We start from the raw sequence: 23,649 nt of genomic DNA, 5'->3' as shown, positions 1-23,649 counted from the left end.
GATTGTCTCAAGCTTGGTAACGTATAAGCAGATCCCAGCCGATGCACAGCGGTGGGGGGGCCAACATACAGTATTGGTATTCAATAACTGCGTGTGTGTGTGTGTGTGTGTGTGTGTGTGTGTGTGTGTGTGTGTGTGTGTGCGCGCGCGCGCGCGCGCGCGTGTGCCGGGAGGGACACGGAGAGAGGGAGAGGGACTTAAAGCAAGGAGTAGGTGGTGCACGCTATACGCTGTGTTAAGCTGTGCAGAGGGAGCTGGACCAAAACCGGAAAGGGCATGATTGACATAAAAAAATAAAAGCATAGAAACAAAACAAAAAAAGAGAAAATAAAGTACTATTGAGGTGCACAGAGTCATTGCTAAATTTCAAAACCATATGGGAAGAACAAAGTAATTGATTTTATTTGCATAATCATGATAAAGCAGCACGTGTCTACCTCAAACATACTGGGCTTCTTTTTTTCTATGAACTATCCAGATTTCCCATCTTTTTTATGCAACCTATCCATTTCCCCCACTAATATTAACCCAAAAGACAATGTGTTATTTAATAAGTAACCTATAACAGCACAACGTAAACATTTTTTTATAAAAAAAAAAATATATATATATTTTTTTTTTTCATATTGACCCTATTATTTTCTCTAAACTATCAGAAAGGTTTTCATGAAAAAAAGTCTGCTCCTATTTTCCAAAATTTACTAGCTAATAATTTTGTATCTTGGGCCTACAATTTTATAATATCTGGTAAAAAACTAGAAAAAAGGGCTGTTTATCCATGAAAACTTTTCAGAATTCTCAGGAAAAAGTGTCTCCTTAACTTGGAAAACAGAAACAAAACAGACTTTTTTTCTCAAATGAATGTTTTACCATTTTGTAATACTTTCACGTCACTTTTTTTAAACTTATTTAATCATATTTTCTTGCAATAAGTTCGCCAGTGATGTTTTACTTTGCTTAGGTTTGTTTTTCACTTTTTTATTTGAAATTCTCTCTTTATTGAGTTATGACAAGGTCCAAACAGATAGTCCTCATGGGGCTTAGTAGCTTTATCTCTTCAAGCCTTCTGTAAATCACAGATACATCAGGAGATACAACAAAAATGAGTTCTATTTTAAAAAGAGAGAAGCCAAAAAGGACCAATGAAGTAAATATAAGTACAGATATGAACCTTGAAAAAACAAACAACTTTTGTTTAAATAAAAACCATAGTTGCAACAAGTTTACCAGTAAGGCTTTATTCTGAAAGGCACTACCGGAAAAGTATTTTCTTCATCGTTTCTACCTTAACGATGCTCATGACAAGCCGCTCATTGATGTAAGCAGCGCCCACGGCTTAAATGAGCCTCGTTCAGGAGCATTTCTTAGTTCAGACACGGACAGAGAGCAGACAGTGACGGACTCTCCTCCTCTTCCTTCTTCTCCTACTCCTCCTCCATCTCTCTCTCTCTCTCTCTCTCTCTCTCTCTCCCGCTCTCTCTCTCTCTTTCTCTGTCTCTCTCTTTCTCTCTCTCTGTCTCTCGCCATCCATCATCCATCCACATGCGTCTTTTGGATATCTACCTCTCCTAGAGCGCGTCAGCTCTCCTGGATCAGTCCAGCCTCCACATGTCATCTCCACTGTGGGAGCTGTACCCATGATGCCTGGCTGAAAGGCTCGCAGCAGTCTTCATCCTCCAGCTAAACGCAGCGGGATCGCACACTGACCCACAGCGTTGGTGCGGCTGCTTCCCTTCTTGGAGCGCGGCTCTGCGTAATGGATTTACGGGTGTCGGAGAAAAGTTGGATTTTGTGAAGAGCCCTTCGTGGACCCCCTAAAATGGACAGAATAGGTGGGCGTTTTTAGAAAGGTGCTTTTGGGTTGGAATCACACCGTGAGAGGAAATGCACAGAGGTGAGTTGGATACGAGATGCGCGAGAATCCGTGATGCGCGTCAAGGTCCAGCGCCTCGCGCAGAAACAGTCGACAGTTTATTTTAATTTTGGATGAAATACATTTAGCTCCTAACCTCTTCTCTTTTTTTGTTAGCACAGTGGGTTTTTTATTTGCAGGTGGTGTGGATTTCACGTTCAAAGGAATTAGGGTGGCATGTAATTATAAAACACTCACTATGGACCAGCCTCTAGTAAAATTACCTCGTATTTATATGCATTTCTCCAAAAAATGAGAGCAAATTACAGGTCAAGAAACGCAATCGGACTTATCTCTCCAGCGCTCTCTGCTTCATCTTCTCTTTTCCCTTCTTTATTTGTCTTTTGCACTAACTTGCCATCTTGCGACTGTTTAAATCTCCCTGTTTTAATGCCCAAATCACCGATCATCGCCATTAGTAACCACTGACTGCTCAATTCAAGTTCCAGCATCTGTTGATCTGCTTCCCATTTTTCTAAGATTCGGCACAAGACGCGCAGGCTCTTCTGAGTTTGGTTGGTTTTTGCTCGCTCAAACAGAAATAAAAATGACCAATTAGCTCTGATGTAGTTTTTTTTTAGCATTTGATCAAATAAAAACGATCCATTATTATACTAGAGGTGCTCCTATGTGCTGGATCATATGAGCGTAATGTGAAGAGGGAGCAGAGGAGGTGAGGTTCAGCAGCCGGTGTGGGCACTGCGAGGTGTGCCTCTGCTCAGCCTATGTGAGCGCAATCTGATTGTAACTGGTGATTCTGATGGACAGCAAAGGTTAAAAGCTAATCGAAATCAGTCATTGCATTGTGCTTCCAATAAGAGGACAGTTTTACTATCTACATTTATCTCACTGTCATAAAAACATCTTGTCTATCATAAATAGCGTACAATACTGCTCCCGTGATTTTAGCTGCCATATTTTTTCATTATTTTTATTATTCTTGCAAATAATATAAAATAATATAAAAATAAAATAGCTCCTATTTCTGCAAACTATGTGCACGCCTGCAGTCCTACATTTCACCTCCCCGTGGCGAAAGAAGCTCCAACAAGTTCAGAGCCAGACACTGACGTCCGTTGTGTGCGCGTGCTGCTGCTCAAGTGACACCCGCTCCAGCCACTGTCTCGCGCTATCAACACCAGAGGCACGCGCCGCAGCGCACGGCTGCAGCACGTCTTGATGAGTTCAGTGAAGCGTCTTGATGCTTTGGTTTGGGCGGTTTACTGCAGTAGGGTACCGAGCTGTGTGCTTAAACAGGTAAATATCTGTCAAATGTGTGTTCGTGGGCCATAAGATACTTCTTAACTGTAGATTTAACCCTTAATAATGTCGAGTCTAATTAGCTTTCAAGTGGCCACAGGTGTAGGCTAGCTTACCTGTAGCTATCACATATACCACAAGGGCATCATTCTTAATTTTTCACACAGCCTGAAACCTGACCAATAATAATATGTGTTTATATGGAGTGACATTGTGTGGTATTAGTTGCTTTATTATGGTTGACCTGTTCTTGCCTTACTTTCTTAAGTGTTAGCTTACTCAGCTTTATTGTCTGCTAGCTGGTTTTTAGCATTTCCTTACAATAGACGTCATATAGAGCTAATTAAGGCCGCGGTTCCTTTATAGGACAGAGTAGCCTGCAGAAGGATCCCACACTATCAGCTCTAATATTATTTCCAATCCATCTTTAGTACTATGTCACAGAAAGCCACGGTGGTCTCTGTTTATTTTTAAATGTCTAGTCGGTTTCCAGAGAGACAAAAGCAGATTATAGCCTCAACTTGGCTTCTAAGCCGAAGTGAGAAGTGATGTAAAAATGAAATGACATGACCTAGAATCGCTGGGTTGAACCCGAGGTAATTTTTCCTCTCGTTCCTAAAAATGACCGGAGGTTAGACGAAACTTCTGTCAGTGGGATGTGAGGATGCCTTCAAATGTTGGACACATTTTTTTAAAGAAATAGCTGCACATGAATGACCCAACCTACATGTTGACCCTTCTTGTTGTGGAATTAAAGGGAGAGGACGACAGATACACTGCAAAATACGAGAAGATGATTTTACCCAAAGAAAATCTAGGAAACCAATTGTCCTGAAAAACACCAGTATATATAACTATTAATTAGACCTTATATTTACTTATTTACCTTTATTTACTTATATCTAATTGTTAAGTTTACTTAACATTTAGTTGCATTTACTTAATTTTGTGAAGTTGCTGCAACTTAAAACTGACAAGTTTAATTTAATTAGATTTTTTAAATTATAGCAGCTTCAATAAACCAAGTATACTATGCTATATATATGTAATCTGCTGGCTGCATACTAGTCAGTCATATTTGTATATTCTTAAACATGTTAACAAAACAGAACTTGCAGATCTCCTAACTTCATTATTGGAAAAATCCTCTTTGTCATGACTGAGTTAAGCCAGACTAACATGGTTTACTGAAGACCATGTTGACTGTAAGACTGAACACCTAGAAAGGACGAGGTAATATCATTTGTCATTTTTAAGTTGCAACAACTAAGTAAAGTAAATACAGATTGCCTTGAAAAGATATGATAGACGTTTACAAGTTGTTCCTATGGTGTTGAAGTGACAAAGGCTCTGAATCTATTTAGCTTGTGATTTATTTATAATCATACAAATGATGTTACAAATGCCTGCATAAATTATGCAATTTTTGCCTAATATGTGAATTTAAATATTTATATGCTTGATACACATTTCTGCCACAGCAGCTCAAGGCAGTTCTTTGGTTCATAACTCTTACAGGTAAAACAACAGTGTGTGTTTTGTTAATATTTCCAAACAAAAGCATTTGAAATGATGGTATTTTAGTTTTGTTGAAGGCAGCAGCTTTTTACAGTGCTCCTGCTATCTACAAGATTTAATGACTGGCTTATAGTGGGAAAAAAAGGTTTGAATGAGAGCCAGCAGTATCTCTCTGCTATCTGGCTCTTAAGTTTGGGTGGTCCGTTCTCAAAATGTGCCTGTGGTAGTTCATACTCCCACCTACGATACTTCATTGCAAGATAATGGAGATAGAGGTAATGAGGAGCCTGGAGCCTTGGGGCATTTCAAAACAAGTCCATACAAACATGCATGGTTATTTGTGCAGTTGTGTTCAATGCATATGTTAACCATGCATTCTTCTTTATCAGCCACCGACCTCAACATCTCTCTTTCCTCCTCTCTCTATCTGTTCCATCCTTTCTTCCTGGGTGCCATTATGCAACGTGCCAGACTCATGCTCGCTCTCTAATTCGATGTGAGTGGGCCAACCTATTATGAACTCAGTGGGGATCAGGTCTGCAGTGGCTTATCAGAGCAAGACAGTGTCAGAAGCTGTAACATGCTCGCGCACAGTGCAGATATCATTGTAATAAAACATATTTCACCTATTGTCTGTAGCCGTGCTCTGCCCAAATGACTCTCCTCATCAGTGCTGTAAGCCTCGGAGCCTGTAATCCTGTTTTTTCTGCTAATGCGTTATGTTTCTGGTGCCTAGAGGCTGCAGATTAGTAGGTTAGAGTCTCATGGTATGGATGAGAGTTGATGTTTTTAAACTATCTTTAATGAACTACTACTTGCTGCTCCTGCTTCTTCTAACATGGCTGTTATTACTGCGAGCCAATTCCCACTGCACAGCTACTGTTCTGCTTATTCTAATGATGCGACTAACTCCAATAATTCTGCTTTACGGGTCCATACTAGTAGTAGAAATAATAGTACTGCTTTTGCATGTATTCATTCTGGTGCCACCACAGGTAGTTATTGCAACCACTTTGACCAAACTACTACTACTACAAGCATCTCTGCGGGTGTAACTTCACCAGCAACTTTTGTTCGGATTATATTTTACAGCAGCTACCATACTATTACCTATTTTAGAGATGTTTTGCCATTGCAGCTGCTGCTGAAGTTAACAAAGTTACCCTGAACCACTGTGACCCCACTCTTTAACTCTGCTCAGCAAATTTCTACAACAATGAATCAATAAACCAAAAAAACAAAGGCAGCTTAATCGAGAGTGAAAATAATGATTAGTCGCAGTTGAGTCTGATGAGTACTGGACTATCTTCTTGTCAAAAATATTGCCTTATTGATACGTATCAATACTTTTCTCAGTATCAATACTATCGTTCCTACTTTTTCACTCTCTCTTCCGTCCAACAGTGAGCTGACAAACGCACCGCTGCAGTGCCCCCATAGCCCCACCTTCCCTCACTCACAGTGCTGTCTTCTCATCACTCATCTCATTTGCTCCGGCTGTTTGGTTTTTTACATGCACTTTATTGCCTTTTGAGTGTGCGACAATCTCCGAAGCTTTTGAATATGTGCACAACTACGGGAAGAATATAGTTTTCATTATTGTTAATTTTTATTGCAGTCATTATTTTCTCCTCTACTGACTCAGAGAAGAAAAGTTGCCATCATGTTATAGCGTTATATTTTTAGTTTATAGCAAAGAAATATAAATTGTATGCTCTCAATGTCAGTTTTTTTCCCATGGTATTAACATTTTATCCAGTATCGATCATTTTCAGGGTATTGTATTAAAGTTAGAAATTCAGTATTGTGACAACACTACTGGACCACAGAACCGAAATAGAAAAAAAGACAAAAATGAATGAATTTTGATTGAGAAAAACAGTCATATGCAAATACTTTATTAACTACAATGGAAGCATGGTGTTTAATATTGCTGGTTATATTATAACAGTTGAAATATTTAATAAGTGTATGGCAACCCATCTTTCCCCTGCTTGAAGTCAGAAATGTTCATTTCAGCAGCTACATCTCTTTCAGAGGGTTGCTCAATCATTCACAAGATCATTTATTACTAAAAGCCTCTGTGGTATTTCTCCAGCATTTCCCTTTCATGAATGCTTTGTATCGACAACAACATGATTATATCCTGAACTTACATCAGTATTATAAAGACATGGCTACACTGATAGATACCTTATCATTATCGTTTCCCTCACAGCTCTCCTCCTTTCTCAGCAATACATATTTTAAATTTACCAATCCAAGGAAGGATTAAATAAAACATTGTATTGATCTATATTTTACTCACTATTTATCAAGGACAGGTTAAGTCAATAATGCAGTTGATCACACACATTTGTTCTATGGGTGTTTAGGGATTTCCATCGTTGTTGAACACATGGATATAAATGCAGCTGTTTGTCACCTGTGACTGATTTGTTATATCTCTGTTTTGCAGCGTGGATACTCTTCTTTCTAATAGAAGAGGGTTTCGCTCTGGCACAGAGAACTAAAGGTAAGCAAGAGCTAAAATTCATTAATGAGAGGCGTTATCTTGTCTTGTAGCATAGGACAAAATGGTTCTTTTCTTAATTCTGTCCTGCCTCTCCTTCCTCTTTATTGCCTGCCTGCTTTTTCCTTTCCTCACGCCAACGATCCTTCCACCCTCCCTGCCTTGCAATCGTTCCCTCATTGATCCCCTGACTCAATAACCCATCTGTTCGTCTGTTCTCTGCCTTTCTGCTTCAAGATTCCCCAAGCGAACATGGCGGCCAGAGCCCTAACCAGAACGACTGTGGCACGTGGGTCCGCAACATCAATGGCGGTGTGTTCACATCGCCAAACTACCCCAACACCTACCCGCCCAACAAGGAGTGTGTTTACATTCTGGAAGGTAAAGCAGGGCCCTTTTCCATCCGAACACTTCATCTTCTCCTCGCTGGCTGTTGTCATCAGAACAGCTGACACAGTTTCCCGCCTTTCAGCATATTGCCTCCTTCAGTGAATGTCATTAGTCTGACTGACGTTGTTTTATATAACCTCGCCCCTATCTGATTTTCTATTCCTTCGCTGGCGGGCAGTCAGCCTGACATTTTTCGAATGAGCCATCCTGAGTTTGTTTCACCCCACAGAAATAACCCTTTGAAAATGATGGAGAGTGGCGCATTGTGGGTAGCCCCTGACTTTTGGCCTAATCAGAGTAGTGCTGTGTTCATCTCTATTGGCAGGGTGTGCCAGAAGACTCCGCTATTGAATGAGACATTAAAAAAGATGAACATCTGCTCCACAACTGAGCTGCGGTTGCATTTCACTGGAATGCAAGCGTCCTTGTCAACACTTTGGTGTTTACTGGAAATATCACATCCATCAGTAATTTGGTGGCCTGCCGCTCGGGAGCCATAATGGAAGTAGCATCATTAGCAGCTATATGAGATAAGGTCTGGGATGTTGGTTGATGTGTTTTCAGGCTAAATTGATAAACTGTCTGTCCACTGAGTTGAAGTACGGCCCTTCATGATATGTGTGTGGTGCTTCTCTTGCTGTGGTGGGGAGGAGATTTTAGTCATGGCTCAAGGGCTCCCCCTGTGGACAAATGAATCTATTGTTGATGAATAAGCCGTGACTCCATCACAGGCTGGCTACTGGTGTATGCAGTGCTACATGGCAGTGTGTCTGAGAAGGGACAGATGGAACCAATCATTTGGTATTGATGCTCAGAATCACATTTATTTGAAAAATATGTGTGCACATTCAAGGAATTTTGACTCAGTTGTTTTGTTTTGTTTTTGCATTCCTCTCATGTACTTTGAAAGAAAAAGACATGACAGCTAGGAACAAGGACATGAAAGCTGGACAAATAAAGATAACGAATAGTCAGATTTATGATGTGCACAAGTATGTGAAAGAATAGTGTTTATATGAATAAATTTAAAAAGCACCAATGACCATTAATAATAATAATGAATAAATAGAATACAAGTCAAGTGTTCTGTAAATTGTAGACGATACAAAAAGTGCAAAGAAATAAATACTTAATGGATATACATAGACTGGATAAGAATGTATAGCATATGCATGTATGTCTATATGCTGTATATACAGCGTGCAGGATTTATATTGACAGATTATATGTATAGTAAAATTATAATCTTTAATAATGACAATAATCTTGAATGGCCTGAGCTGTATTCATATCCGAGCTCCAGTGTTGAGCCTTTTGTCCTGCTTCTCCTAGAGTCACAGAGATGCTCACGTTTGGCACAGTGCTAATCAGATAGCTTTGTAATCATAATTTGTGGTTAGTGAGACTCATTGATTATGTCACGTCCCACTGTTCATCAGCTCAATAGATGCAGTGATTGTAATTTCTGCTCTTTCTGTATCGTGCTGTGCCATTTGTGTGTCAGTGTGCATAGAGAGAATGAGACTCAACGCAACAGGGAACGAACCCACAGATAGCAGGAAGTGCAGGCACACAAGCTGCGCGCTCGAGCAGAAAGGGAGAACACTCAGGCTCACATTCAAAGACAAGAACAGAGACATAAATTCAGTTGCACACTGTACCATACACATGTACCGCCCTTGACATGGCTCTTTTTTCTCTAACGAGGCATGCTCGGCTTCTTCATGCCAGAGATGATTCAGAGCCCCACCTCCCACCCTCAGCATCTTTATTTAGTATGATTCATCTCCCACGGCAGGCATGAATTGCCCTTGTTAAATACTTCCTCTGTGTGTATATGTGTGTGTATGTTGGGGGGGTAATGTTATTAGAAAGCTCTGTCCATTTAGTATAAAGCCGTACTGTGGATTTGCATGACAGGTGAACTTATGAACTACATTTCATGCTGTGGTTGCAATGTTCTGGATTCACTGAGTCAGATATAGCAATGCTGACATGTCAGACTGTGTCTCTGTTTCTGTGGCTGTATGTCTGTTTGCTTTGCACATGCAACTGTGTGACGGATGCTTGCATATGTGAATATGTGTTTATGTTATGTTATCTGTAACGAAAAGGAGAGTGAGTGTTAAGCTCATGCTTTATGCATGCATAGTTCCTAGATGAAGAAATGTACTTATAATGCTGTCAACCACAATTGGAAAGCACAAACCAAAGCATAAACATGTCAGGGTGATCTAATTAGGTAAACATCTATGTTAATCTGTATAATTGTTTCTTTTGCTGTTTTGAGAGAGCATCCAGGCAGATTTTTTTCTATGAGGTTGAGCCAAAGCAGGTACTTCATTGGGTTCATCCAGTTTGTCCAACAGAACACATGAAGTACATGTAAGTGGAGCAAGCATCCCTTGTGTTCACGATGGTCATTAGTCACAGCCTGTGAGAGGACATAAAACTCTCCTTCCTTTATATTAATACTTTAAGCTCATTGCATTTTAACAGATAGATAAACCCAGCAGTGTTTCACGTTCCATGTCTGAAAAGGGCTTTACATACATACAGTACCCCTCATCTAAGACTTATCCAACTTCTAAAAAGTTTGCTCTCCACGCAGTCAGCTGAGGGTTTAGAAATAACAGCCGATGTGCTCAACTTCAAAATCCAGATTAACTCATATTTGACTCTACTTTGTGCTTTAGAATACCATACAGATTTTTCTTTGTCCCGCAAAAGCTAGATTTAATTTTATTCCTGTTGTGGATTTACCCCTTTTGTCTCCTTTCTCTCCCCTCTCCCTGGCTCATTAAAGCTCTCCCAAGACAAAGGATTCAGCTGGCTTTTGATAAGAATTACTACATCGAGCCATCATTTGAGTGCCGCTTCGATCATATCGAAATCCGCGACGGGCCGTTTGGGTTCTCACCGCTCATTGATCGCTTCTGTGGGGGCAAGAACCCTGGCCTGGTTACATCGACGGGACGTTTCATGTGGATCAAATTCACCAGCGATGAGGAGCTGGAAGGCCTTGGCTTCCGCATCAAGTACACCTTCATTGCAGGTAGGGACACCCAAACTGTATGCAGCTAATATAATTGCACAGTACACCCTCATTTTTGTTTGTTTGTTTGTTTTTTACAATAATTTCTGTAAGCAAAGGTTTTGGGTAACCTGAAAACTGTATCTGGTTGGTTTGGAGGAGAATTTGATCTTAGTGTGAAAGAAACAATACCATTCTTACCTAAAACTGTCTTTTCTTGTTTGTGTTCATTAACAATACGCTAGCTGGACATCCACAGGTCGCTCATCCAAAATCATAGCCTTCCTTCCTTCACTTTTCTTGCTCTACAGCAGACACATGCTCAACACCAGAGCCTCCTGAATATAAACCTAATATGCCTAGAAATCAGTTTCTCCCATCAGGCGACAAATATTAGCTTCAAACAGACCCCTTTCTGCTTTATCTGGCCTGCCTTAATGGGATCTTATCTCGTGTTCTCTGCACACCCATTTCTGCGGTGTGGATTGAGAGTAATGTGCCTCCCAAATCTTATCATTTCAGACCCTGATTTCCATCTGCACGTGGGCGGACTGCTAAACCCCATCCCAGGTAAGCTCTTCAGCATTTTGCAGATTTGTGTTCGATCTTTTTTGAAGAGCTCCTCGGTCCTCAGAAGCTTACCGGGGGCGATCTCTGCCTCTGACGTGAATGCTAAACGTGCAAATGTACCTTGACAAGCACACAATTGTACATGAGGTGAAAGGATGTACAGACACACACATGCACAAATTGAAACACATTAAGAAGCACACACCTCTTTTATCCTGCTCTTCTCTCTATCTCTTTCTGTCTTTGTTCCCGCTTATTGTCCTTTGTCCTAATCTGCTGTGCTCACTTCAATTCCACCTTAAATCCTTTACTTCTTTCAATAAAATCCTTCATCTGTCTCTCTGTCTGTCATCCCTTCTTCTCATCCTAACCCTTTTTCTCTTTATCTTCTGCTCTTTCTTCTCCCTCTCTCTCTGTTTCTGCACTCTTTTTTCCTTTCTTGCTTCTCTCATGTACCTCCATGTGACCCCTTCCTCACCCTCCCTGGCTTTTACCTTTCTCTTTCTTTCCCTTTCTTCTCACCTCTCCTGCACATTTCCTCTCTCTCTCCGCACAGACTGTCAGTTTGAAATTGGCGGATGGGATGGAGTTATTCGCTCCAGTCAGGTGGAGGAGGAAGAGAGAGTGAAGCCTGGTGATGCTCTGGACTGCATCTGGACCATCAGGGCTCCTCCCCAGTCCAAGGTCAGTACAAATGAACACATTAGTCATCAGGAGTCATGGTTTTGTTTCGATCATATCCTCCAACCCATGTTTGGTGCTTCAGAATTCTCAGTTTTAAAAAAGTTTCCATCTAGGGTCTGGTCTGTGCTTCTGTTTCAAAAAAGCTGACAAATGTACGCTTAATGTACTTAAATTAGTTACATAAGTATCATCATCCTGACATCTCATAAGATATTTAAGTATTCAAAGACTTGTATTCATCTCATCTCTTGGGGAAATTTGCTGAAGACACCAGCTCCACTAAAAGACTGAAGAATATTAGAGTCAACTTTTACATCTGAATCATCAGCAACATTACTCTCAGTTATGTTCTACCATTTCACTACCCTGGAAGGCACTTATTTTGCTACACATCTGTCTGACTGCATTTGATAAGCTGAATGTTTATTTTGGTCAAAGCACTAATGTTTTCTAAATATTGTAATCCGTATGAATGTTGAAAAACTGCACATTACAAGTGATACAAAATCTCAGCTTGCTGGTGACGCATGCACTCCACCCCAGAATAGATTTGAACAGTCATCCAAAAAAAGAAATCTTATGAGGAATCATTTAGAAACTTATCAAGAAGTCTTGCAGTGTAAACAGAGTTGAATCGGGGTGATGCTCTGAATATAAACAAGAACAATTCTGAACTTCTAAACAGCTGTAGAGCTGACTCTAAAATCATCCCATGTACTATCACTCTGCTCAGCGTGTTCCCCTTTCTGTTTGTAGAGTTGCTCCAGCACTTCACCTTAACAGTTCCTTTTTTCTCTTTCTATACTAGCAAATGTTAGGTCAGTGCACGTTTCAATGGATGTTTCGAAGATCGACATACATCATGGATTTGTTTGTCCGTGGTTTTTCTGATTTGCATGTTTTGTATGAATACATATAGCTGCATATAGTTTTGTTCTACAGTCATTGAGATCAAATCCTCCAGTTGTCATGTCTGTATTGTGATCATGATTTAATGCATAATTGGTATGAGCACTGCAGATACACATACAGAGTGGCAGCATGGGAAAAAGAAATACAGGCAAATTTTATTTATAAAATACAATCCTGGAGACTCATAAAAACATCCTCTAGCCAGTAGTGATTGTGTTCTCATAAGTTCTGGTATTTATGAGTGGATATCTAAAAGCCTGTTTACAACCATAACTGGCCTAGCCTTGATTCACTGCTGCTCTGCTTCTCCCTCATGACTTAATGAGTCATCAGCACGCTCCTGTGCTACTCGCCACAATATATGGACACACACAAATTCATGCACAACTAATTAAGTATAAAATAGCAGATGTGCACATTCAGCCACACATTCCATAATATACCGTCACACAGTGAGCTGTAAGCAATTATCCAAACACATTTTACACTCATATGTCTACAAAGTAATATTCAGTGCACATGCAAACCTCCACACACACACACAGTTTAGTCTCCACAGTGATTTCACTGGTACTACATATGCAGTGTGAGGCAGCAGTGAAGAGGATCTGAATTTAGAAACAGCACTGAGTTGCCTGGTCAGATATTAGCTCAACGAAGCAGAAAGAACAGAGCAGCACACTCAGCAGCAGCATAAAAGCAGCTACTTAACTGCTGCATGGTTACAGGTGCCTGTGTGTGAAATGTGCCAAAGTTTCATCTAAGTTGTCTCCCTGTGGCCAAGATGTTGCTATGTAAATTCTGCTGACTTATTCAAATAATAAAAAGGTTATTTTTTAAATACTTTGAAGGTTGAAATGTAACACTACAGTATGTTCAGTGTACAAACAATAGGCTGCTGTGCAGGCAGGTGGCTGGACAAGTGGGCAAACCACAGGCTCTGTAATATTTAACAGGGGACACTTTGACATGTCACAGTTTGTAATGTGCAGGTGTAAATTATAAAATGAAAGATGGCTGAATTCCATTTGGCTGTGTCAGTTTCAGGGTCTTGGTATTTAACACCTGTGCTTTTGCTACTATGACAAATCTAAATGTCTGCTGGGAAAGAGGTATATGTAAACACAGGACACAGGACAAAGGCACAAACACAACTTGTGCCATAATAGATCTTTTTTACAGGAGACATTTTGACATGTGATAGTGAGAGAAGCACAGATACCAACATTAGAAGCAACACATTTGGTTTAAGTGAGCTAGTTTCGGAGCTCTGTTGAACGCACTCACTAATGGGAATGGCTTATCCCTAATGTTATTAGTTACACAAGTGAAAGGGGGGGGGGGGTTCATAAAATTGGAGGACATGCTGGTATATTTTGGGAAGTTATTCCTGTGTTCCCAAACTCTATAGAGCACATTATAAGAAACCTGAGAAAGATGCTTTCCAGCTCTTTTTTTGCTTTATATGACATTAAGTACATTAGGGTACTATAATCACAACTCTGAGAGTGATGAAACTGTACTGGCAAAGGTCTTTGTCTTAATATAGTTGCAGTCAAGAGAACAGTTCCAAAATTAATTGCAGCCCAATAAATTAAAAATCTATTCTAAGGATAAGTTAATTAAAAAAATAACAACCAACTAATTAAGATATGAAAAAAGGGCTAACTTAAGGTAAGAAAAGACATTGAGGACAAGAGTTTAAATCCCATTTCTAAACAGGTGAAGGTCAGGAAAGAGGTCAAATTTCAAGCTAAGTAGGAAATCCATAAAAACTGAATATTCACATCTCCAGGCAGGTTAAGGTTAGAAAACAGGCCCTAGAAAGTGGGTCCAAAATCTTCACAAACACACACACACACACACACACACACACACACACACACACACACACACACACACACACACACTCATCAAATTTATTTTACATTATAATCTATTCATGGCTCTTCATCTGATATGTCTTGTGTATTGGTATACAGAGTATGTTTACTGGTATTTACTGCTCTACTACTACTGAGGACCACCGAGCACTGCACTAGTTTACACTCTGAGGCCAGACCCTCATGTAGGCATGAGGTTCAGCTCACTGGCCTTCAGTCCTTGAGGAATTCTCGGAATTGAGACACTTCAGAGAAAAGAAGAGGGTGAGGGAGACAGAGCTGGCAGAACCATGAAACATAAAGACAGACTTCTCTCAGTCAGTTGTCATAAGTCCATAAGTCATATTTTCCATTGTTGCATGTTCTACCCATCTTCTAAACTGTTTTTCCTGTTCATATCCCAGGATGCTCTGGTGAAAGTGGGCAGGTTGACGATCTTTCATAGTACTTACTTCTCTGATCTTTCCTGTTGATGAACTGTATCTGCTCATTTTTGCTTTACTGTTTTAATGCAATGCAGTATATTTAATGCATTTGCCTTCGTAAAGAAGACAATTAATGATCATGATTAGACAGCTGGGAGGTGAAGCTCAGTATCGCTGTGGAGTTCTGGCATTCATTTGCCTCCACACTGATTTGCATCTTCTTCCTACCTGCAGATTTACCTGCGCTTCCTGGAGTACCAGATGGAACACTCTAATGAGTGCAAGAAGAACTTTGTGGCTGTGTACGATGGCAGCAGTGCCATCGAGAACCTCAAGGCCAAGTTCTGCAGCACCGTGGCCAATGATGTGATGCTGGATAACGGTGTAGGAGTTGTGCGGATGTGGGCTGATGAGAAGAGCCGACTCAGTCGATTCCGCATGCTCTTCACCTCATTTGTTGATCGTGAGTATCAGTCTACTTAACAACATGCTACAATTTTGACCCTCTTGTTCTATCTTGCTCCACAGTCATCTCTGCTAGGCTTATGCCTGTTGCATTTGGTCAAGTGTGAGTGTGTGTAGCTGTCTATCTGCAGTTTATCTCGCACACTGCTGAACAAATCAGCCCAATGTTTTGTGTGAGTATTTATGACTGTATGCTCAAGGACCTCTCATTTACGATGATTTGCAATAGTCAGAAAACCTGTTTTATTGAGTGTTTCATACCACCATTGACTGCTGACTCCTCTTAACCAGCCGTTGAAGGTCGCAAGTCCTCAACAAAATACCATAGTAAAAGCATAAAGCAAAAGGAATTTCCAGCAAACCGCTTGGCTAAAAACAGTAAGCCTTACCTAGCCTGTGATAAGCAACATTTTGGTCGTTGTTTAGGCTAAAAAAACTACATCCATAGAAAAATTTGGTCTCATTCTGCACCGAATATATTTTGATTCACAGACTGACTTGGAGAGATCTGAACTCTTCTAACTGCACTCTAGTTTTTGTTGTGCTTACATCTTGCACTCTTTCACAAGTGTGACACTATGCTAATGCTCAGCACTATTGTTTCCTGCCCTCCATAGCCCTGTCTTCATGTAATAATACCATATAATAATGTAATGATTTATTATATTCAAAGTTGAATATTATGACGAAGCAAGATGATCCAGGTTGATCTGATTCCATGTCCTTGATGCAGTTTGATCTGAACGTTTTACGAGGTATGGAGATCACTGATAGCTAGTTTCTCTTGCCCCTTATGACTGTGCAATTCTCTGTTATGGACTAAAAGCACAATATGTCATTACTTTACTGTAACAGCTATTACTTTATCCACCCACACACAGAAACAGACAAAAAAAACAGTTAATTTATGAAGTCCTGCATTGTGCCTGCGTCAGTTGTCACTAACGGACACTGTGTGTCAAGTGTCATTTCAGCGTGGAAAGCTAATTACACTGTGCCATGTTTAGAGCATAGATATGAGAAAACCAATTATTTACTCCAGCATTTTTAAATAACTGAAAGCATCAAATAATTTTCTGATAGGCATTTCACAGCATGGTACTCTGCTTATTATAGGCCACTTAGAACAGGAAAATAAGAATTTATCTATTTTGGTGAAAAGAAAAGCTGAGTAGGGTTAATGGATCTACCAGGAGTAATTATACGTTAAACTTCCTCATTTTTTGAAGGACAAGAAACTTTCAAACAGATGCTGTTTAAGGTTGCACATAAAGTAGCCGGAATTGCCATGCAGAAAACCGTTTTTCTGTTGGCACACCGTAATATTTTCATTAAATGCCTGAATAGACTGAGATATTAATTGCCACATTCTCCTACGCACTTTCCAAACCCTGGGTGAATGCTAATGTTGTTTTCATCAGCAAACCCATAACCATTGCAGTCAGAACTTAATGGCCTTTTAAATTCAGCAAGGGTGTTTTTTTTTTAACTCCGAGAGTCCTTAAGACCATTTGGATCCTCATTAATTCTGATCACACAGTTCATCTCAGAGAAGTCTGAAGTCTCTTGAATAACTCCCAAACTTTATTTGGTCAGAGTCAGCGACTGGCTCAAAGTTTGCTTGGAGGTCAGAGGGAACCATTAATCTTTGTCACTCAGAGAACAAGATGAGTTTTGCCTTCCGCACTCCATCATCCTTAATGTGCTATAATCTTCCGACAGAACGCCCTCTGACATGTAAACCAGACATATTGAGGCTGTGCTGAATACACTCACACCCTCACACACACAGTGCATGCATTCAGACATGAGTTGTGCGCTTGTGTGTGTATGCAGAGCGGATGAGGGTAAGAGGGTGAAACGTTGTTGACACCCTGTGAGAGGCTACATTTTGAAGGCGGGACACGCATAATGAGTTTGGAAGCGATCACGGTGTCAGGGGAGCGAACCCGTCTACAGGCTCACTGGGAGATGGATGGGGCAGACACTCCAACACACACACTGTTTCATACACAACCCGACACACACATATGCATGTCCCTTTGTCAGAATGATTTAACCCTGAGGCAGAGGACGCATGCAGGGAAAGGGAAGTGGAGGCTCAGAGCTCTCATCATGATGAACCGTGGAGCAGTGGGTGAAGCTGGCGGAGCAGACCAGTCTGTTTAGGCTGGAAAATCTTTGTCAAAGGGGCTGGGAGAGGACACAAGCTGTGAGACACAGGCTGAATATTATATAAATGTATTCAACTCTGATTAAAAAAACATAAGGACAGATCTTCTGTTTTTTAACTCAGCTCTCATGATAGAGAGGAGGTTGTGTGGATCAGTTCCTACCTGTTATGGCATCTTCTCCTGGGTATTCACAAAGCTTCTTTTTTACAAAGAGTAGCTCCTGGTGACGAAATTCTAGGAAAGTTTTTTGAATCATGACATTATCTAGAAAATACCCCTGACATTCAAGACTAGATCCTGGTGAAGATAAAAGTTATTAACAAAGCCTCTTAGTCCTTAAGAGAGCTCCTAGGGTGAAAAAGTATCAGGAACAAGGAGGAGGATTTTTAAGGGGTTTAATAATTAAGTAGAGGAGAAAATGGTGGACAGACAAAGAGGTTGAAGAAATACTCTCAAGATGTGAAATGACAGTGAATTGTTGAAATGCTATGGATTATATTATGCAGGAATAATGTTTCTTACATGCTCTCAAATCTCCCACCAAACACAATAATGCTACAGAGCCAGAAATTAATGTGATCGTAACACTAAGATTTTTGGCAACTGGAAAAATGCATCAGTGCAGCAGTAATGACTCGGTTCTGTCTCAGCCCTCTATCAGCAGTTCTCTGTGTGTTTGCAATCTTTGTATGTAAAAGTGTCATTCAGAATTTTAATGTTACAATCTTTCAGTTATTTCTGTCTGCTCTGTAAACACCACACGTATTGCATGTCCCTCTTCTGTTGCTCTCTCTGAGGTTTCTGCTTTTTTTTACCTGTTGAAGTTCATTTCACAGACAAATTTATAAAATATGTAATTCAGGTTTTTAAGCTTTCAAATCAACTTGTGAAACGTGACTCAACAAGAGTAAAAGGAAATACTATTATTTGTATCTTAAATTTGTATTTGTTCTTAAGACCACAAAATAGCAACATTGTAATTTCTTTTGATCACAAAATGCAGTTAATGTAATTGTACATAGTAACAATGTGACACCACAGAGTATTCATTTAATCAGGTGATGTTTCAGAGAGATTTAATCTTTTGTCTTATACATTTTTTGTGTGTGGTGGACCCAACAAAGGATTACACATAAGATAGACATCAAACCTGTCTAGTTCTTGAGTATCATCTCCGGTACTCCTTTGCTTTGTATTTGAAGTAAATCACGATTCTTTCAAACTAATAAACAAGGCCGACGGCTTATTTTTACCTGTTAGGCCCGTGTTTGATCCAGTATATCAAAGCCGAAAAGTAACTCTCAACCACATCACATGATCAATGGCAAATTTTGTGCTTGCCTGCTGCACAATTCCTCACGCCTGATAAAAGAAAAAAACATAAGAAGACACATAAGAAGTGTTATGCCACAGGTTTTTAACCGACCTCCACATCAGCCATCACCTGGAGCCCCACATCACACATAAGAGCCAGGTTTTCCTTAGCTTTTGCTGCAGTCCCAAATCATCTATACCCAAACCCAGACATCTTCGTCTTCCCTCAGCCTTGCAGCTCTTCCTTCTGACTAGCAGCGCATCGATCTCCTGGGCCTAGCAGCCAGCATCAATTACCAGTCATCTCTGTCTCTGCCACTGAAGCCTTCATACGCCAACAGTCACTTTAATGTGGGGTGTCTCAGGGCACTTTCCTGACCATTTGCACCACATGAAGCCATTTCGACCACCCCACCCCTTGCCTTTCTTTTCATCTTTTCCATATTTTCTCCTTTCTGCCTACTCCTAGCTTTCCACCCCCTCCCTCTCCTGCCTCTCAAACTCCCCTGACACACAGGCTGAGGTTCAGTGAAGCTGCCATCACCTCCCCTCATCCCCCCTGATGTTGTGTCTGCAGGAAATGATGATGTATGGGTTTGTGTGGACTGCCTTCATTAGACCTCTAGTGTTTCAAAAAAGAACGTTTCATATTTTTGTTACATATCTCTACACGTTAACAAATTATCCATCTTTTATTGTTTTCATTGTTATTGTTTTATCATTATTGTCGAAATAGCTTCCAGTCTTTTTCCCAGTGCAGTCATCTTTTACTCAGCGCTGTTATACAGCTGCCTTCCTGTTGTTGTTTTTTTCTGAATTTCATTGTCTGTGTGTATTGTGTTTTGCCTGCAGCCCCCTGTTCAGCCAATACGTTCTTCTGCCACAGCAACATGTGTATTAATAACTCCCTGGTGTGCAATGGAGTTCAGAACTGTGTCTATCCATGGGATGAAAACCACTGCAAAGGTAATTGAATTCTTTCTGCCAGCTTTTACCATTTGAGGTTATTATGGTTAATTGGGATTTATTTTTGCCAGTTCTCAGGTTGGATTTTTTTTCTTTCTGTACATAATTATTTTTCAATTACTTTGTTTGCCTTAATCTTTACTCTCTTCTCCTCACCCCTTCCCACTGTAGAGAAGAGATCCAAGGGACTTTTTCATCAGATCACTAAGACCCATGGCACCGTGATTGGTGTCTCATCAGGCATAGTGCTGGTTCTTCTTATCATCTCCATCCTGGTCCAGATGAAGCAGCCGAGGAAAAAGGTAACTCTTCCTTTGAGGCTGACCTTTTGTTCAGCAGGAGAGCAGAGTGAGTCAGAAAAGACGAGGCACATAATTGAAAGCGATGGTGAGATTCTAGTCCAGGTGGGGTACATGTAGTTTTGGAGACAGGGAAGAAAGACAAAATCTTATGCAGTATATCACAGAAGATGTGTAGTTTCAAGGTGATTTTATTTTTAGGTTTAACCAAACCTAAAACCTTTCTTTACTTGGGTTTATGAAAAGCATGTCTTTATAGCTGCTCTATTGAGGCTTCTGTAGGTAAAGAAATCGGTTTCTTTTACTCCTCTGTAATGGATTTCATCCTGTGTGACAGCTGAATGTTGTGAAAAATTGTGACTTTATAAAGGACCTACGGCTTTTTGATACTGAGCAGAAATTTACAAGCAAAAAGCGATTGTGTATTTCATTGATTACGCAATAAAATGAAAAATATAGCACCAAAAATCAGAAACCAAGGTGTTTTAAGTGGTTGTTTTAAGGTGGAAATCTCCTGTAAACCCTTTTTTGTACCACCTTTTTAAACTTAAAATCTGAAAGTACCTGAGAACTCGATTTCAAATCTGAAGTAATATAAGTGATTGATTGATGTCTTCATTGATTTTGAACATGTATTTGCTTGTGAGATTTGTTAAACGATGGTCTGACAATATCAACAATCTGCCAACTGTAATAAGATTCTAATTCAAATGTTCCCAATTTGATTGGTGGACAGAAGTGTGTGACATTTGTTTTTTTCCAGCTGAGCACCACCCACTATAAAAAAAGTTTAAAAAATAATGATTTTTTTAAAAAGTAGAGACAAAAGTGCTATTGTTTATGACCCCCTTACCTCATAGTTAAAAACTAAGGTGAAACTAAGAAAATAGGGTTTAACTTTAAGTTACAAGTCCTAAGAGTATTTTTTCATATTTTGTCTTGATAGATATACTCCTATCAGAGTAAAAACTAGTGGCCTGCTAATGATTAAAATTTAACTTTCTGAATGGATCCTTCTCTTTTCAAGGTTGTGGCTCGCCGGCCCGGTGTTTTCAACAAGGCGGGCTTCCAGGAGGTCTTCGACCCGCCCCACTACGAGCTCTTCTCTCTGCGAGACAAGGAGATATCATCAGATTTAGCCGACCTGTCTGAGGAGCTGGACAGCTTCCACAAGCTGCGGCGCTCCTCCACCATGTCCCGCTGTGTCCACGAGCACCACTGCGGCTCACAGGCCTCGGTGGCTACAGGTGGCGGCAGTATGAAGCACAGCCGCACCACCCTGAGCTCCATGGAGCTGTCGTACCACAATGACTTCTCCAAGCCACCACCCATGAAGACTTTCAACTCCACGGCCAGCTACAAGAAGAGCTGCTACGGCTACAAGCAGCACTCACAGACTCACGACTGCGACCAGCAGGTCATCGAGGACCGCGTCACAGAGGAGATCCCATGTGAGATCTATGGGCGTGGAGGAGGAGTGGGAGGAGGGGCCACAGGTGGAGCAATGGGAGGAGGAGGACCATCAGGGATTGCAGGAGGAGGGATTGGAGGAGCGGTGGGAATAACGGGAGGAGTGGCGATGGCAGGGGGAATGGGTATGCCGGGAGGAGTGGGCATGGCGGGGCCTAGTGGCATCGCTGGAGGTATCGGTGGCGGGATGGCAGGAGCCTGCGGAACCCTCAGTGTCCGTGGCAACAGCGCTCGTAACAGTACCACTATAGTTGACCCACAACAGCGCTCCATGTCCATGGACTTCTAGATGACGAAGGAGGGAGGGAAAAGAGAACAGGAGTGCAGAAAGAGCTCGCATTTCACTCATGGAAAGAAGAGAAGGAAGAAGAGAAGACAGGAGAGTCACAATAATCTTAAACGGATCACTCCTCTTCCCTCTTCTGCCTCTGCTTTCAAAGCAGTATGAAAAATATTGCACATAAGGATCTTCTCCCCTCAAAGTCTCCTCTGAAGGTTTGGGATTGTGGCAGATAAGAAGCAAGGATCTAAAAGAGGAAACGAACAGAAAATGTTGGTTGTTTTCTTCGGGATGCTGAAGGCTGAAGGATGAGGGGAGGGTGGAGACACCTCGTCTCTCCTCCTGTCTTATACTCATTTAATCTCCCCTTTCACAAGACACTTATGAGAAGAGGGTTCTCGCATGCAGACCCTGACTTCCCTCTGATTGGTAGCCTAGAAGACCAGGTGACCACTCAGAAACAAGGAGAGACAAAGATGAAGAGATGTCCTAGACTGAGTTTCTACATTTATTCACCTGCCATGCACAGATATATGATATATAGTGCGTCCTCTAATGATTTGAGTCTTTATTTTTGTCAGTGTACTGTACTGTTAAAACCAGTATATATCCAGCCTCATGATGATGCTTGGCTTTTAACTCTTTAATCTTTTTCAAATGTTGCTCAGATGATTTTATGAAGATGACCTGTCCACGACATATGGTGTAGATGATGATGATGGTGAACTTTCTGTTGTTGATGATGATGAGAAAAATAATGATGACAATGTTAATGATGTGATCTATAATCTGTATTTTTCATGGTTACCTCACACATACACAGACGGTATGCTCCATTCAGTCTCTCCTCAGGAAGAGCACATGAAGAGACTATCTTATTTTGGTAAGAAATAGAGAAAAAAAAGTCTATTTCTATTTCTTATAGGATATGGGCATTCAGGCTTTGAGTGATCGTTTATGGAATATGACATGTTTGGCTGTGACCTGGACTGAATCAAAATAGAAACCATCCCACTCCCAAACCCCACCCTTACCAGAAGAAAATGTAATTTCTCAATTTCCCCATGAACTGAGTGTGTAAAACAAGCACAACCTGTTTCCCTAAAGAGACAGACATGTAGCCTATATGGGACTCATTTATGATTTTAACCACTGGTTGTATAATTTCATTCTGTTGAATTAAATGAGAGCTTACTCACCTCCCTGTGCAAGCTTTTCTGTTCACTTTAACCAAGAAAGATGGCACCACCCCAAGGCTGGAGATATCACAGCAAGGTAAGACACACACTGTGCCATGCAGATAGACAAGAAACAGCCTTTGCAAGGTGTTTGGCTATGCCAACATATATATTTACACACAAAGATTCTTTAACCGTGATTCATTTGCTGACTTGTATGAACCATTAGATGTAGTTTTGAGTTTAATATACACGATTTAAGGCTGATTATTTCCCTTTTTTGCAATACAATCAGTTCTGCTCCAAAGATTATTGAACAAAATGCATAAAGATGGTGCATATCCTCTTGACTGTCAACCATTAAATAGGTTTAATGAGTCTTTGCAGATTTTTGGTCTGTCAC

At 40.6% G+C, this 23,649-nt stretch overlaps 1 protein-coding gene across 1 annotated transcript; it reads left to right on the top strand.

Annotated features, from left to right (window-relative positions):
* Positions 1-1,497: 1,497 nt before the first annotated feature.
* Positions 1,498-23,252, top strand: LOC121943310 (neuropilin and tolloid-like protein 2). The gene is made up of 10 exons (XM_042486824.1): positions 1,498-1,894; positions 7,149-7,205; positions 7,440-7,583; positions 10,399-10,647; positions 11,149-11,196; positions 11,753-11,880; positions 15,335-15,563; positions 19,906-20,019; positions 20,191-20,321; positions 21,346-23,252. The coding sequence occupies exons 1-10, from the start codon at positions 1,885-1,887 to the stop codon at positions 22,075-22,077; spliced, it is 1,842 nt and encodes a 613-aa protein (XP_042342758.1). The 5' UTR covers positions 1,498-1,884; the 3' UTR covers positions 22,078-23,252.
* The last annotated feature ends 397 nt before the right edge of the window (positions 23,253-23,649 follow it).

Source organism: Plectropomus leopardus, chromosome 1 (assembly GCF_008729295.1).
Source record: "Plectropomus leopardus isolate mb chromosome 1, YSFRI_Pleo_2.0, whole genome shotgun sequence".
In the NCBI taxonomy this organism is placed as follows: Eukaryota; Metazoa; Chordata; class Actinopteri; order Perciformes; family Serranidae; genus Plectropomus; species Plectropomus leopardus.
The sequence above is the reverse complement of the archived record's forward strand: the minus strand, read 5'-3'. Positions and strand labels throughout refer to the sequence as shown.

Bases quoted from the DNA above. Each gene is read 5' to 3' on its own strand.
- LOC121943310 (XM_042486824.1), top strand. The intron at 7,584-10,398 runs GTAAAGCAGGGC...GGCTCATTAAAG, and splicing joins GTGTGTTTACATTCTGGAAG to CTCTCCCAAGACAAAGGATT. The intron at 10,648-11,148 runs GTAGGGACACCC...TTATCATTTCAG, and splicing joins CAAGTACACCTTCATTGCAG to ACCCTGATTTCCATCTGCAC.